Source organism: Diplotaxodon limnothrissa, linkage group LG23 (genome assembly GCF_057381915.1).
Source record: "Diplotaxodon limnothrissa isolate DT_005_m linkage group LG23, D_limnothrissa_male_GT1.1, whole genome shotgun sequence".
Classification (NCBI taxonomy): Eukaryota; Metazoa; Chordata; class Actinopteri; order Cichliformes; family Cichlidae; genus Diplotaxodon; species Diplotaxodon limnothrissa.
Genome location: NC_140617.1, coordinates 1,013,583 through 1,030,478, shown reverse-complemented (window position 1 = coordinate 1,030,478; position 16,896 = coordinate 1,013,583). Strand labels below are relative to the sequence as shown.

Sequence of the window (16,896 nt, the reverse complement as noted above, 5' to 3'; positions counted from 1 at the left end):
AGGTCGCTTACAGAGAAAATACCGGAAGACAACAGATGACCACAACAACAAGCATGGCCAACAGGGAAACAAACGCCGTCACTGCGGTGCAAGTCTCGGATGACAGTACACCTAAAGCTGGGCAAACACTGTGCGATTTTCAAACTGCACGATTGACTCGCAGGGGTTAGAAGTTCATAGGTCACGATGTACTCTCACACTATACGGCCCGATGCTCTGATGCGACCTGAGTGCTCACACTGTGCCTCCATAAAATGAAGGTTATAACAGACAATCTGTCGCTCGCTCTCTCTGTCTTTCACTCACACAGACACACCACCACCATCAACTTTGCTAAATTGCTAATGAAAAACATGATCAGGCAGCTGTGATTGAGCAGCGATGTAAATCCAACTATTTTCACGGTTGTTGTGGTCGTGATAATTTTGTGATGCCACATCGAAAAGGCTCGGATGAGCTTTCTAAAGTTCTACAAGTTGTGCCTCCATGGCTTGTGTCCAGATCACACGCTGCACAGCTGTGCTGCTCGTCTTTTTCACCGACGTTTACGTGTTTGCGCGTGCTCAGTGTGAGCGGCTGCGGTGACACCCTCACGAGCGATTGATGATCGGGAGCTGGTCGTGAGGTGTTAATCGCTTCTCGTTACCCCACGTATACTACACGACGCACGATGAAGGCCAAAATCGGTCTGATCACCAAATCCGTCGCACGACTCAGAAATCGTCTCAAAATGGGCCAAAAATCGCACAGTGTGAGCCCAGCATTAGAGCAGCAATGTTTGTTCGCTCAGAGAAAGAAAAATAGGCTGCAAAAGCACAGGGAGGAATGGGAAAAGGAAAACACCTGGCTGGAAAAAGTTAATATGGGCATGTGCAGTGAATATCAGCGCTATGTGGCCAGAAGTGTGATAATATAACTTATTTTGTGTAATAAACAACTGCAAGGATAGATGATTACAACAAATAGATCACTAATACATAAAAGTAATACATAGATGAATAATGATGATGAGTTATGATGCGTAATCATGGGAACAAGCGGGTTTACAAACAGGAGCAGCTGATTAGCATTAGAAAAGCTGAAATAATACCTCAGCTGAAGCCAATTGTACTAAATGCACTATATGTGCACTGTTACAAGAATATTTTTCTTTCTATTGTTTTCTATTAATTTATATAATTTTAAGTTAAGCAGGACAGAGTTCTTTTAAAGAAAGATTTACTTATATTCTCAAAAGTTAAGCATGACAGGCTTCTGTTTAAGAAGGAGACCTGTTTTACTGTGTTAATGTTGTCATTGTGAGCTAAAAATAAATGGCTAAATGATCATTTGTTTCCCATGTGTTCATATCACAAAGAATATGCATCTGCTTAAATCAACTTCAAGTCAAATGGTTAAAAAAATAATTTCACACACAAAAAAAGAGCTACCACACTGGGAAGCATAGCTGGACTGGCCATCGGGCATACCGGGCATTTGCCCGGTGGGCCGCTGGCGATTTTTTGTTTTTATGGGCCGATGGATTTTTTTTTTATTTTTTTTTAGGAAGGGTATATATAATGAAAGGTGTTGGATTGGCCAATTGGTCATGATCGACTCTGGGCTGGACCAATTACAGCCGAGGAGGCTGGATGCACCCTCCCCCTTGTTTAGCAATCACGTGATTTTCGCGCATTGCATGCCGGGAACTCGTGGCAAAACAATCCAAGTACCGCATCAAATGCAAACATTTGCAGCACCGCAAAACGTTCATTCTCCGGTTCCAATACCTTCTTTTTTTTCTTTGCCGCACAAAAAAGGAATGTACAAAACAAAAGGAGAACAATGCCGGTCCGTACAAAGACAGACTCGACGAAAAGACAAAGAAAAGATACGAGGAAAAAATCAAAGGAGTGAAAGAGTGGACAAAAGACGTCAGCGTGCTGCCCAACTTTCACCACGCTCAGATTTATAATTATACGCTTCTTGGAGTGAGTGCATACACTCATGAAGTTTAGTAACTTCAGGTCACTGCAACAAGCCCAGGTACAGTTTACCGACGGATGGGTACAGGACCTTGAAACGCACCGTGTAGAACGAAAGACTATTGTACATATCATAAGTTTACCAGTCTCACAAATCGTCTTCATAAATACACATTCATTAACAGTTTATTAATAGGACCTTTGAGCTCAACGGTAATTAATTAGTAGTGGAAATAATTTCTGGTAGTGTAACAGTGTTTATGTGGTATTATTCCACTTGCCACAAATATCAGTGTAATGGGGAAACAGCGCCCCCCCTCTCGGTGTGGCTGGCTGCAGTAATCGCTGCCAGTCTGCCGTAGCCATACGAGAGGTGAGTTGTATTGTTCCGCACCAGTGGCGGAGCGGGGGGGTGGCTTACTGGGCTTAAGCCCGGGTTGTTTTTTCAGAAGCCCGGGGTCTTTTGGAGTGTAATTTTTTCATAGTTAGATGCCTGGCTGACAACTGTATAAAACAAAAACTACACACAATATTCGAAGCACATAGTGCACACTGTGGGAATTTACGACTGTGCGTAAATCCCCCCTAATATTGGTATGATCCGAGCTCAGACACTAAGCGACTGAGCGAGGGGGCGGGGCAGCTGCTGCCTGCGCGTGCGCTGTTGGAGAAGCGCAGCCAGGCAGACAGAGGAGAGCTGAAGTTTGAGCAGGTACCAAAGCAAATCATTCGTACTGTACAAATAATGTAAATATGACGGTGAATCATGAAAGATATCAAAGTGATCACTTGACCCATGTTACGTTACTTGCTCTTCAAGTGAATCAACAAATGGCAAAATGAAAAGCCGAACAACAACACTGCTGTTTTTTTAGAGAGTCTTAGCTTACGTGTGTTTATTTCATATTTTCAGTTGTTTCCCTCCACGGCTAAATAAATCGGTTTCAGTAATGCACTGATATACAAGAATGGACATAAGGAGCTTCTTTCAAAGAAAAAACTCAGGTAGATGTTATTTTATATATTGTACTTTGTATGTTGTTCAGTATATTCCTATGCAAAACAAAAATTTCAACACAGCAGTATATTGACAGTTGAAACCAGATATTTACATACACTTTATGGAAAACACAAGAACATTTTTTTACTGCACAACATCAGTTTAGAGTAAACTTGTTTTGTTTTGGATAAATAAATATTGAAATATCTTTTGAATTAGTTAAATGTCAGAATAAAGAGAGACAGAGCTTTCTATTTTTTATCTCTTTCATCAAATGTAGGAGTACATGTACACTAAGTTTATTGTTAATTAATAAGAAAACTCCAGACGATTCCATTCTGAGCTGAAGAAGCTTCTGATAGGTTAGTAGAGTCCATGTGAGTAAATTGGTGGCACAGCTGTGGATGTGGATATAAGGCAAAACACAGAGCCTGTTTCTTTGACATGGGAAAATCCAGAGATATCAACCAAAACACCAGGAAAAGAACTGTGGAGCTCCATAAGTGTGGCTCAGTTTGAATACAATTTGGTGCCATTTGCAATTAAGAAATACAGATAGTTTCTCTCTTTACTCTTAAAGTTAACAAATATGTTTTTATATTTATCAATCTAAAAAAATAAACATTTAGTCTGATTTGATGTTACAATTAAAAAAGTGTTTTTATCTGAAGAGTAAATATCTGGTTTCAACTGTATATTTGATGATGTTGGTGTTTGGCTTGATTGTCAGCACAAAGAGGGAGAGAGAGGAGCAGAGAGAGAGAGAGGAGAATGAGGACAGAACAGAGATGAAGAAGAGCAGGTGAGACACACATGTTAGTCAAATGGTTGTTTACCAAAAGTATCACCGTATCATAGGTCCTCATGTATCTCGTACCTAATGTTTCTTTTTAGGTTTGTTATTTTTCAAATTCTACATTTATTAAGTTATGCAGGCTTGTTTTCACAGCAAGGCTAAATAATTATATGAACCTTTCTGAATCTAAATAGTGGACTTCGGTAGAATTAAAAAATAAGTGTAGTGCAGGTTTTAGTGCTACTATCATCTAGTTCTGATTCTGGTTCTGTCTTGGTTAAGTCCTAAGTAGTCCTGATTTTGAACTGTTGTAGTCCTGTTTTAATTCCGAATCAGTTCTGGGTCTGGTTGAATTGGGGTTTAGCCCCGACTTTGTTCTTGCTGCTTAATTTAAAACCTATATGAAGTCCTGCTTTTTTGAACAAAACTCAAAACAGAGCCTATAACCCCCCGCCCCCATCCCACATGCATACTACCCTTTAGGGCTAAGCCCTGGGTGTATCAAATGTCTGCCTCCGCCTCTGTTCCGCACACAATATAGCTAAGTAGTACAGACACATAAAACATGTTTGATTAGCTGAAGAGCACCGAGTGTAATAAGTGCTTAGTGGACACATGTCCAACACCAGTTTTATGTACTTTTCATTTGTTTATTAATGTGTGAAACTGTATGCTAAAGCGGAATGCTAATGAGATGTTCTGCCGTAGTGTGCTGTGCGGAGTGGTGTGTGGCGAGCCTGTGCACTGATAATACACCGTTGTTTCCATTCAGGTACATCATTTGTTGTTGCTGTTATTTTATTGTATATTAGAAATTGTAATATTGCTGCAGTAATCGCTGCCAGTCTGCCGTAGCCATACGAGAGTGTGCTGTGCGGAGTGGTGTATGGCGAGCCTGTGCACTGATAATACACCGTTGTTTCCATTCAGGAAATAAAGTGGCAACAATCGATCAGAGACTCCTTGTCTTTTTAAAAACACTACACAACGCAGAGTCGAGGAGTCTGTTTGGGCCGAACTGTTGCAGCGGGATGAAGCAGAAACCGGTTACAGTAGCATTACAGAAATGTAGCAGTGACAATAATATTGTATGTTGTAATCGCAATGGACAATTAGTGATACAAAACAACTGTTTTATCTTGTGAATAAAAGTATATGGTTTTGTCAGTGTACCATGGTTATAACAGAAGCGAAACGCAATATTGTGTCAGGACAATTCACTATTTATGCACAATAAACACAATAAACAAAGGAGCATAGCGCGACAATTTCTGTTCAGCGCCAGACTTGCTTGTAATCTATATCACCAATTATGTTAAGAAAAATGACACATTAACTACTACAAAACTCTGACCTTTGTGGGAATGCTTGGATCAGACTAACATGTGAGCTGGAGTGTTCTGAGATGTTATATTTGGTATATCCAGACCATCCGTCGGCTCTTACTTCGGAAACATGGCTTAAAAATTTTCACTTCAACGACGTAATCTGATAAAAAAAAAAACGATCTCTTTACCCGTCGGCTTCCCGTGGCTGTCATGCGACCGGCTATTGCAGTTAATAATACAACAGCTTCTTGACATTTTTTGGGTTTCTTTTTATCGCTGTGTAACTGAGTTCAATTGAAAGCCTGCGTGCGCTAGTACCTCTTGCCACAAGTTCCCAGAATCCTTTGCGGTTTTATCCCTGAATGACGTCACATTTCAATCTTTATCCTGGTGGGCCGGTCTCTAGTCAAAATGCCCGGGCTGATTTTTTGTCCCAGTCCAGCCTTGCTGGGAAGGGTGAAGACAACTGGGTTGCCCGGCCCTGGCCACGAGGTGTCCCTTATTTATTTTTCAGGGAGTTGGCAACCCTAGTGCTAACTAAAAATAAAGACAAGATGACAGTTTATTAATTTTTAATGAAATTTGCAGATTGTTTCGGTGAAGTTTAATAAACTCCTTGCTTTCAAAAATATAACAGGACACCGGAGTAAATTCTGGAGCATCTCACACTTCTGATAATCAGCTGTCTGCTTGAAGTTTATTTAGCTGTGCAAAAACTATAACTTTCATCTCAGCCAAACCGATTTACTCAGGAACAAATAAAATACTAAAGAAAGCCAAATAATAACATGTTTAAGTTATCTAAGTGACTCGTATATCATGTTTAACCTGACTAGCGAAAGACGGCGGTGGGTTTGAAAACGATTTGCCGGGAGTCTGGTGTTCTCACGGCTCTAGTTAGCCTAGCCCCCGCCTAGCTAACGAGCTAGTGGGTAACAGACGTCTCCGAAAACGTCGGAGCGCTTTTGAAAATATGCGGTGTCTTGATAAACTGAGCAGATATTTGAGGTTTGCACAGCTACATTCTCGCCTGAAAATATGTTAAACGTTTATTTTGTGACCCAGAAAGAATAATAAGAGTAACATTAAAACTAACTAGCTGCCGCCATTGTTGGAAACTGAGCTGGGCTGCGCTATGAATTCTGGGACACAGCTTCTTCTTCTTCGGGGTTTAACGGCAGCTGGCATCCTTGGACATGCAGTGCTGCCATCTCCTGTTTCAGTCCGTTATTACACTCTTAAATCCTACTACGCATTCCTGCGTCCTTTGTGATCTTACAAAGCTTCAAACGATGCGTCGACTATTAAATTAGTCGTCGACGATTTTAATAGTCGACATAATCGTGACTAGTCGACTAATCGTGGCAGCCCTAATGTCGGCTACTTAATCTTGCTTTTGAGGAGACGCCCCACAAATTCGAGGAGAGGAAAACGAGTCTGGGGGAGGGGACGCAGTCCTGCCGCTCTGTGCTGGTAAATCCACGTGGTTTGGTTGTCGTACTTCGCTAAGTGTTTCCCCCACAGTGGCCGCGTGCCTGCACCGCCTGCTCGACCCCTCGCACCCCAGGCTTTTTTCTGGATCTTTCCTTTCAGCGCGTTTTCCTCCCTTTGAGCTTCACCCTTCCGCCTCGCCCTCCACCTTCCGTTCACCCGTCGCCTCTCCCGTGTGTCCGTATCGCTGCGTGCATTTCGCGCAGGCTGCATTGGCCTCTGCTTTTCCTTCCTGGCGCTTGTCAGCGCCGTCGTCATGCCAGGGCACAGGGAGTCAGATCAGATCTTATTCTAGCGCGTCCATATCACTCTAGGTGCTGCGTGGCTCCTGGTAAGCTGTAGTGATGCATCTCCTCCCCTCCATATGTAAAGCTTGTCGTTATAGGCATGCACACGCGTGTAATCCCCCGGTTCTCTGTTTGGCAGTTAATTGTGTGCTTATGGCAACTCTCTTCATTCTGGCAGTTATTGAAACTAAGATTTTAATTAGGGGAGGTTTCAGAGCGGCGTGCGCTGCATTAATGTTGAAGTGGTGGATCGGCGAGCAGTAAGTTATCATCCCAGTCAGCTGACGTTAGGGTCCTGTTGAACATGTAAACTCTGTGGTATGCGTTTTATTCCTGTTCACACAGGAACGGGATGTTTTTGGGACACTTGGATTTAGTTGAACCGTTTGTTGGTCACCTGATGGCACAGCTTGTTCCCAGAGATGTAGCCGGTAGTTCGAATCCCGTCAGTGCACGTCCAACGCTCTTTTCCAGTCGCAGTTATCTCGACTCGACCGTGCTAGGTTTTTGAGGTTTGAAGCGAGATGACTTGGGCCAAAAATGTGACATCAGCAGCCTGAGTGACGTGGTAGGATGAGTCACGAGAGCGACTCCTTCACAAGACTCAAATCCGCCATTTTTTGAAACCTGGCAACGAGGGTAACGGCTGCACCTAAATCAACACCGTGCAGACGTTTACAAGCCGGCGTAGCATCGCCTCCATCGTTGGCTTCTGTTTGTGTCGCATAGAAATGACATCACGGCCGCCGCTCACAGTGAGGTGGGACTGGAGCAGAGTCGGTGCTGGTGGGAGAGACGCATTTCTCTCCTGGTGGATTCAGTCCTGAGGTTTGACTGGTGTCATCAGCACTTCCAGTTCAGGACAAAAGAAAAAGGGGAACGTGATGAAACGCCAGAGTACGGGATGTCTCGATATTTCCCAAAGTCTTCTGATCCATGTGAGTCTGAGTCACTGTTGTGATTATGACTAACACCCTCCATGATGAGCCACACCGGCCCCCGGAGACACCACGGTCGGGTGTCTCAGCTGTTTTCATTGGCTGCTCGCTGCGCTGATGGAAAGATGGCTCTCGCCGTTTGATAACCACAGCTTTATTTTTCCTTGGGAAAAATGTTCTAATCTGTATATGTTACAGTTTTTAACCAGGTACGTTTCAGGTCGGTGGCTGCTCTCTACACACCGTTGTGCACCTGATCTTATTTACTGTCAGCCTGTTACGTTACAAAGATTTGTGCCCTTTATCGAATGTAATTCTTCCAGACTTTAGTCAAGCAGCAACAGCACCACCATTGTTGTGTCGGGTCAGGGGTTAAAGGGCACGAAGGAAGGGTCTGTTTTCTTCCAACAAAGGAACGTCATTAGAACATGTTTGCAACACGTGAGCCGTGTGCTGTGTTTTCAGTTTGGGAATGTGACAGGCCTGTTTCTCCGAGTCGTGATGAAGAGTTTCCCTCCTTCCTCCCAGACTAAAAGGTTCTTCCTGAGGCCCTGTGGGAAGCGAGTGGAAGGAGGAGACGGGCAGAATGGGAGTCTTCCGATTTTTGTAAAAAGAGCAGAGGGGGCATGTTTTTAACTGAGAGCTCTTCAACTTTAGCTGTTTTGGTTTTTTGCCGCCTATATTTTTCCATCTGTCGGAACGAAGCGTTCCCTTGAAATTCCTCAAGTCTTTAGAAGCCCTCCCATCTTTTCTGAAGCTGCACGATTGACATGTGCATCCACATTGTGCTCTTCTCTGGGCGTGCACGCACGTGCGCACACCTCTCCCCATGCACCGTGGCTCTATGTAGTGCTATGCTGTGAATATGAAATAGGACAGCCAGCATCTGCACTGCAGCCATCCCGCCCTGGCCTCACACTGTGACTGCTGCTCGCTGCCGCTGGTCGGCCTGCACAAACACACCAGCACGGAGCTTTGTGCGCGCGCTCGTGTTTTCTTGTCTGTTCATTTGTTTGTGTGAAATCATTTCCTTGTTTGTCCTGCTTTTGATTTCAGGAAGACGTCGTGTTTACCTGCAGACGCTCTGTGCGTGTTTGTCTTCACGTTTGCCCGCATGCTCGCTGCTACCTTTTAATCTGCACGCAGCATCTGTGCTGCCGAGTGTAACGCAGTTAAAGGAAAACAGAAACTTGGCTCCAGCTTTCATCGTGTCGCTGAATAAAGACCACATGGTCCAGTTTCATTATTGGTTTGTACATTAAATATTATCAACCAGAGAAACACACAACAAGCAAAAGTTTAAGTGGTTCATTTGTGTCTTAATAACAAGAATTTAATCAGATAATCTGTTTATTCATTACTTATACAGTTTGTTGATGTCCTTTCAAGGCTTCAGTAAAAAGTCAGTTTCTTGGCATCCTGGACTCCATGCAGCCCTCGCCTCGGTCGGAAGGTCTACACGAACTCAACGCCCCTGAAATACAAGAAAGCCTGAAAGAGGAAAGGAGGCAGGGAAGAAAGAAGGACGGAGTGAGGAAAGAGGACAGGAGGAAGGGAGAACTGTGACAATCGGGCCTTTGAAAAACTTGAGGAGAGAGAGCAATTTGAGTTGTGTCTTTGACTTTCTCTGTGTCTAATGTGAGGAGATAATGGGCGGCTGAGGCAGAAGGAGAATGCTTTAAAAAACACCTTAGTCATGAGCGGGCCACGGCGCAGCACCGCCGATTAAATTAACCCGATGTGGACGGGTATTTATCCAAGAACAGCTACGGTCCATAAAACGGCACCGAGCAGCGCCGGGCAAAGGTGTCGAGTCACCGTCTGCAGAGTGTTTTACATGTAAGCTTCAGACAAACAGGAGCTGCAGGTGTTCAGGTTCCTCCGTCTGACGGCAGAGTTTGGGCCTGTGGGATTATTTCCTCCTCGTCGGTCGCTTTCACGATCGATTCATCGTAAACTGTTAAAGGCTGTGTGTGTGTGTGTGTGTGTGTGTGTGTGTGTGTGTATGTGTGTGGATGCGAGTAGTCCTCTGGGTTAAGGAAAATCCTGAGGTCTGTGATGCAGGTGTCTCACTGTCTAGATGAATGTTTTGTCCGCCGTGTCTCTCCATCACCTTCCCACCAAACTACCCAGTCAGCAAATCCTGCAAGACTTCTGTGTGTGTGAGTTTATGTTGATCTCAGTGATGTCTGACTGTTTTGTCTACCACTCTGTGTGTGCGTGTGTGTGTGTTCCCGGCTTGTTTTTATTTGCGGGTGTATTTCATGTTTGCGTCTAATGTCAGAAAAGCTCGAGCTGGTGGCAGTGCGACAAATTAAAGCTGCGTCACAGAGGAGGGGGGAGCAAGGAGACGTGGCTCGTCGCAGGATAAGGGTTAACAGGGATCAGTAGGTTCGGAGGTCGGTAACGACACGAGCATCAGAAAGTTGCAGAGAGTGTGTGAGTGTGAGTTCAGTTCCACCCTGAGCATCTGCAGTGAGATCCGGTGACTGGGGTTTTCTCGGCGGGGTGATTTATCACCTGCGACGAGACGCACTACGGTGGGGTGGGACCGAGGGAAAGGAAGGTGCCGAGGAGGGTCAAGAGGGGGGGAAAGAAAGAAGAAGAAGCCGAGTGGAAAAGGTCAAAGTGGTTGTAAATCTTTACGGGGCAGAGAGATGACGGGAAGGTGAGGCGTTACCGTGAAAGACAGGACACGAACACAGCCAGAGGGGAATCTAAGAAAATGCCTGTTGGGAGCATGCAGCTAATTACTGCAGACGGTCTATGTCTGGACTCGTCTCCATGGTAACAGGACGGGCCAGCAGGGCTGGCCGGCGCACAGGAAGACACAGACGAGGAAATCGATGAACAGACAGACAAAGCGGGGAGCGAAACCGCGCTCATTAAACCACATTCCCCCCTTTTCAAACTGTTTATCTTCGTGTCTGCGTTCGTGAAAATGAATTAGCCTCACGTTAAGGAGAGCTTCAGCTGCAGCAGGCCGAGCTGGAGATCACAAGAGATAAGGAAAAACAGTAAGTCTGGCCATGTGTGGAAAAGGTTTCTCCGTTCTCACAGACTCAGTTTCCTTTCATTGCGATCGATGGACGCTTCGATTAAACTTTGTAGCACTGAATCGCAGCTGTAGAAGGAGCGCTATAGCTGCACGGCTGTACAATAAAGCACGCGTGTGCTTGTTCGGCCATTGGGGTGCTGCAGGGTCATGATGACGGGCTATCAGAGAAGGAGGTGCAGATATTCGGGCCTTGCTTCTTGACACTCGTTTGGGGAGACCGGCAGAACGCTTCTGTTTATGGAAGTGGAAAGAGTCGACATGTTGAGACGGGCATGTCAGATATGTGGCAGGAGCGTGCGATAGGAGAGAATAGTGCGCTGTGAGGTATATACCCTGATAAAAAACAAAGCACACAGGCCGTAATGACACTACAGCCTGTGTGTGTTCTGTTTTCTAAGGTTTGACCTAAAGCGAAGGCTGAACTCGTGTGTGTCCGAGATGAACCAGGCCCTGCTCTTCCAGCCACTTCCACCCTCGGTGACCCAGCCTCGTTTCATTTTGCCAGCACACATGTTGCCCTTTGTTCTTCGTGTCACTTTTGTATCAGGTTTCTTGTTATAGATAAAGGTCGTGAGCGTTTCTTTGAACGCAGCTTGGCACAAACAGTCCATCGTCCCAAAAAGCCTCCAGGTCAGCAGCAGGTTCACAGCCAAAATCTTCCCGCTGTAAGGTGACCCTGCTCACCGCTGCACCACCCAACCCCACACCTGATGCTAAAGTCAGACCCCGTGGCTCGGTAAACCACCCGGTTTCATTTAGATGTCCAAACATGTTGGATCCGGGCTCCAGTGTGTGAGCGTCACACGGTCACTGACTCGGTGATGGATCCACGGGATTATAAAAATAACGCCGATGGAAAGGGAGGAGCTGTGGTGGCGATACGCTGCCTGCAGTTTGTTTTTCCTCTCTGCTGTCTCAGTATTTACTTATTAGAAGTGATACACGGAGCGCTTCTCAGGAAACGGCGATCAGTTCCTGAGAGCTCGTTTGAATAACGTTGTTTGCAGCTCTTCCTCTGGTTCGCTGCACTGTGAAGTTAGTCTCGTTTCTTTGGCAACAGCTCACCAAATAAAAAGTGCTGGACGGCGTACGTTTTTCTGGCAGATTAAAAACGAATAAAGTTTTGTTGTTTTATGCCACGGATGGTTGTTTTTGTAACAAACCTGCTGTGGTGCTTCACAAGGATTTAAGACTTTGTTCTTCTTCGTTTGAGGTAAAATGAGTAGAGAACAGACGGGCTTGTTCAAACACTGGTGTTCAGCCTCGATTCTGCAGTCGCTCATTCGGACTTCAGCCACTAGACTGATTGTTGACAGGAGAGACGGCGTGATTGGTGTGTGTGTGACCTGTGGGGGAATATCGGCTCGAAGCATAAAGGGTTAGAAAAGATCGGACGTTGGTGTTCGTCAGAGCCCGACTCTCCTCTCCTCCACCTTCTGCTTCCTCACGTCAGCTGTTTTCTGTCTTCCTCTCCACCTCCTGTCTTTCCCCCCTCTGCTCTTTCCGTAGCCTGTGTTGCATTTCCGTGAACGGCGGCGTGGCTTTCGTGCTTCTTGACGACGCCGGTGTCACTCTGGTCCCTCCCAGCAATCAGCGTGTTTTTGTTTACACCCGTTCCCCTCCCTCCAGTCCCTCAGGACAAATATCTTACATCAGATCACTCGAAGCATTTATAGCAGTGCTTTTGGAGCTCAGGACTCCCACCGTGGCCAAATATAGTAAACTGTGTGTGGATGAGTAAGAGCGTGCGTGTCCTGAGTGAGCAGCTCTGGGGTAAAAACCTGTTTGTTATTGTTCCCAGCTCTTTGCCTGTAGACACCGCGGCCAATTAAAGGGGAGGTTTTAAGTGTTATGAGCAGGAAGTGTTGCGTGTGTGGCTGCACGCTATTGGCTGCCCGGCTTTCTCCCGCGTTCTCCCCCGAGGATCGAGCAGCCGGGGCTTTTACGGCCGTGGCCAAATGAAAGGTAAACGTAGCACACCTTTGATCACGCCTCGCGTTTAAACACCTTTACTGGAACTGTGTGCATGCGTAAGGAGGAGGCGGGCAAATGATTCAATGACACAGTGAGGTTTTACGTGTGTTTGTGTTTGGCTTAATGAGAGAGAACCTCTCCAGGATGCTGCCTCCTCGTCTTGTTGTGCCAGCGAAATCATCCCTTCGTCCGTGCCTCCCCCTCCCCTTCCCCACCCAGCCAGCCAGCATGAAAACAAAACAAGGCGCTGTATGAATGAAAGTGGGAGGGGCAGAGTGGCCTAGAAAGGCAGGCAGGCAGATAGAGCGGTAGATAGTGGTGCAGGGCAGGGTGAGACTGGGATGGAGAGGACAGTGGAGTAGGAGGGGATGAGTGAGCGAGCGTGTTTGGCATAGTAGCTAACCCGCGTTAGTGTGAGCAGACACGGTCCTGCTGCAGTGGTGGTGTTTGTGCTGCACATGTGCAAACTGCACGCTGCTTCTGTGAAGAATAACAGACATTTTGTCGTCTCGTGGATTTGATTGAAAAAAATGAGCCTCTGTTTCTGGCTTTGGGTAAACGGATCGAGCCTTTAGCTTCGCCCCCCCCCCTCGGCAGCCGGTCTTCCCTGGCGTGTTGGCTTCTTAGCTGCATCTGCTCCTTCCCACCTGTCCCAGCACGGCCAGGGTTAACCCTGGGAGTCTCTCCCCTCCAACATGGAAGAGACCATTCAGTGGGTGCCTCCCCCAGCCAGCTAGCACATTGGCTAAAGCTTAGGGTGGATCCAGAGGGCTGGAGCGATTCCCCGGCATGGATCTGGATCAGCCCTCCCCTTCACCATTATGCGGCGGAGTGGAGGGTGAGGGCGGGGGAGGAGCTGTGCATTCTTCTCGGTTGTGCGCAGCAGCGGCGTCTTAACGGCACTTAGTAAAGAAGATGTAGAGGAGCGACCTCCGCATGAACTACCCCAGAGGACGGAGATGGTGTTTTTCCCTGCATTAGTGATTCTCCCTCTCCGGGGTTTTTCCCCCGGCTGCTCCCTTCATTATTGTTCCTTTCTTTAACCTCGTTACCCCACCCCATCCTCACCCCTAGCCACAACCCTGTCTGTCCCCTCCGCTTTTACTCAGGCAGCACAATGGGCCGCCCTCTCGTGCAAAAGGAGGCATGCTGGGGTGGGAAGGTGGGGGCCCTGGATGTAACCTTGGCAGCAAGAGTTGTCCTCAACAGAGGCTGCATCCCACAAAAGCTGCAAACATTGCCCCCCTGGCACCTTTTTAGGCTGTTCATCAGCGTGACACCTGAATAATGTTTCCCCTTCAGTTCTTCGCTGCTAGAAGAGCGATCGCAGCTCGGCTCACGCGATCAATTCAGACATCGCACACGCTATACAAGCACACGTCACGTGGGTTAACGGACACGGAGCCCTCATCCTCCAGACTAAAGCAGGACAGAGGAACATGAAAATGAGCTGAACCCGCCGGGGACACGGTGAGATGACCGAAGGGCTCGTCCGGTCGAGACGTGTTTTACTGAACAGGCTCTGAATTAAGGGGAACTCTCTGAAACACTGATCAGTTCAATCTTCTTTTATTGCCAATATTTTACTATGAAGACCAACTTCCAGCCTTCAGTTATCACTTCTCCACTGCACAGCTGAGGGCAGTTTATCGGCGCTGTGGGCGCCGATGATAAAAAGGTTGGTGGTCGGTGTAACGTGAGATCTAATGAGTCTGTGGTCAGAGACTACTACAGTCAGCGGGTCAGACCGGACTGCTAATCTGATCACAGCTGATTCTTAGGCTCTTTCCCAATAGGTCCAAAAACTCTGGCGTGAGCCCGTGTCACATAGTGTTCAGCCTTTCAGCAATTAAGCCGGTTTCCTTGGCAACGTGGGCTGCTGCTGACCCTCGGGCGTAAACTGCTCAGGTGAAGTCGTACAGTTTTCCAGCCTGAGCTGGTTTGATTTGTGCAGTCATGTGTCCATGAAGTACGTAAAGCGCATACTTACTAATAACATGTTAGTCAGTTCAGTCCACGTCACATACAAACACACACCCCCTCTGCTCCTTCAACCCCTCCCAGTATCCCAGTATCCACTTGCAGTGAACACTGGGATGTGCGTGCCTGAAGAGCAGACGAGCCTTTGTAGCTTCTCTCAGGTGTGAGATGACAAAGTCAGTGGTGCAAATACCAGCGAGCGAACAAGGAAGTCCTCGTGTTTTGGGTTTTTTGACCTTTGTGTGGAGGTCAGACGTTTTCCATCTTGTGTTCTTCCTCATGGCTGCGCACGCTCCCGTTTTCTCTTTGAGCGACCGCAGCAATAACAAAAGGCCAACTACATACACACCTGTTTATAGTTCACGTGTGGATATAAACACCCAAAATGCACGCGGTTCACTCGCTGCTCTCAGATCAGTGCGAACCACAGCTTGGTGGCCATTTCGCTGTGATGTTTGGTGAGCTGTGAGATGCTAAAAGGAGCAGCAGTGAGCAGCTGTCAGCGCAGCCTTGTGTTTGAGCTCGTCACAGAAGCTGTCCGAACGGTGACGCCGGCGGGGGAAGCGGGATAAAACGCGTATGAGGAGAATATGTATGAGCTCACATTTAACCGCCTCTTCCTCCTTTCTGCTCGTCTCCTTTAGTGTGCGTGGACAACTGTAAGCACAGTGCCTGCACCCCCCAGGGCCAGTGCTGCCACGACCAGTGCCTGGGCAGCTGCTCTGAGCCGGGTAACGCCAGCAGCTGCGTGGCCTGCAGGAACCTCCAGCACGGGAACGCCTGCGTAGAGAAATGTCCTCCTGGATACTATATCTTCAGAGGGTGGCGCTGTGTCAGCTTTGCTTTCTGTCAGGTTGGTAATAATTGCAGTTAATCACCAGTTCATTAATAAACTCGTGTAATTACATTTTCCCCCCACTTGTTGTACTTGTTCATATACTCAGGACCTCCACAACCAGTGTAAGCAGACTCGGAAACAAAACCAGGACCGGGACTCGGGCTGCCATGAATACGTCATCCACAGCGGAGCCTGTATCCCAGAGTGCCCTTCCGGATATTCCAGTATAAATTCCACTACGTACGTCTGGCTGACACACAAACGCACGCACAAACCTCGCTGATGGTAGCTGTCGTCACATGGTTGTAAATGTCATCCCACCGCCACTCTGTGGTCACCGAACACATTTGCACAGAAGGGAACTTTACATTTGTTTGTTACACTCGATAAGTTATGTAGCGATGCAGGTAAGTCCCCGTCTGCTCCAGCTTCTCCTCGTGTTGCCTCTTAATGTCTTCTGCTCAGGTGTTCACCAAATCTGAAATGGGACAAAGAGCATAAATACAGCAAAGCACACGCAGGCATGGGGCAACCTGTATGTGATTGTTGGCCCCGCTTTGTGCAGTCCTTAGTAACCGTGCGTTACTGTTTCACTGGAAACCTGAGCAGGATGAGTCACAAACTCAGCAGCACATCAAATAAAGAAAAGGCAATATTTGCAGGAGAAGTTACCACGCAGCGCTGAAGACACAGTTTCCATTTAGGCATTAGCTACATGATTTCATATGCAAATTAGTCCTCTGATCTCAGCCGCTGCAAATACGTCCCCGGTTTGTTTTCACGGCCTCCGTCACATTTTGTTCTCGGTGATTACTCAGCTGCATCGGCGAAGGCACAACGCTGTCCAGAGAAGTTTATAAAACTTTTAGTACGGAGATTATGTGTTTTTAATTTGCTTAAATGAGGTTTTATTTTGCGTGCAAAAAACACTTGAGAGTTTTGATTCGTCTGGAAACCACATATGAGGGTCCTGTGCTCCCAGTGATGTTTAAACAGTCTGTGCTGGTGAGCGCGTCTCCTGCAGTTTTCATGTGAAATTTAGCAAAACACTCTGTGTGCATTTCAGAAAGGGTTTAAGAGTCAGTTTTATTTATTTATTTATATATACATATATAAAAATGTTAATTCACAACAACTCTCCCTTAAGACTCTTTATTTTGGAAGATAAAGACCCTAAAAAATGAAAAGTAACCACACAGCAGTGCCACGGTCATATACAGCCAGGAGACCAAGTTCAATACA

The 16,896-nt window shown here is 46.7% G+C and overlaps 1 protein-coding gene across 2 annotated transcripts in view; it reads left to right on the top strand.

The window, feature by feature from the left end:
• Positions 1-16,896, top strand: part of insrb (insulin receptor b) — an 82,101-nt gene that overhangs the window by 44,303 nt on the left and 20,902 nt on the right. For both annotated transcript variants that reach the window (XM_085348828.1, XM_085348829.1), the window contains exons 3-4: positions 15,461-15,669; positions 15,761-15,894. In XM_085348828.1, coding sequence (XP_085204954.1) covers positions 15,461-15,669; positions 15,761-15,894 — 343 coding nt within the window. The remainder of the gene's footprint in view (positions 1-15,460; positions 15,670-15,760; positions 15,895-16,896) is intronic.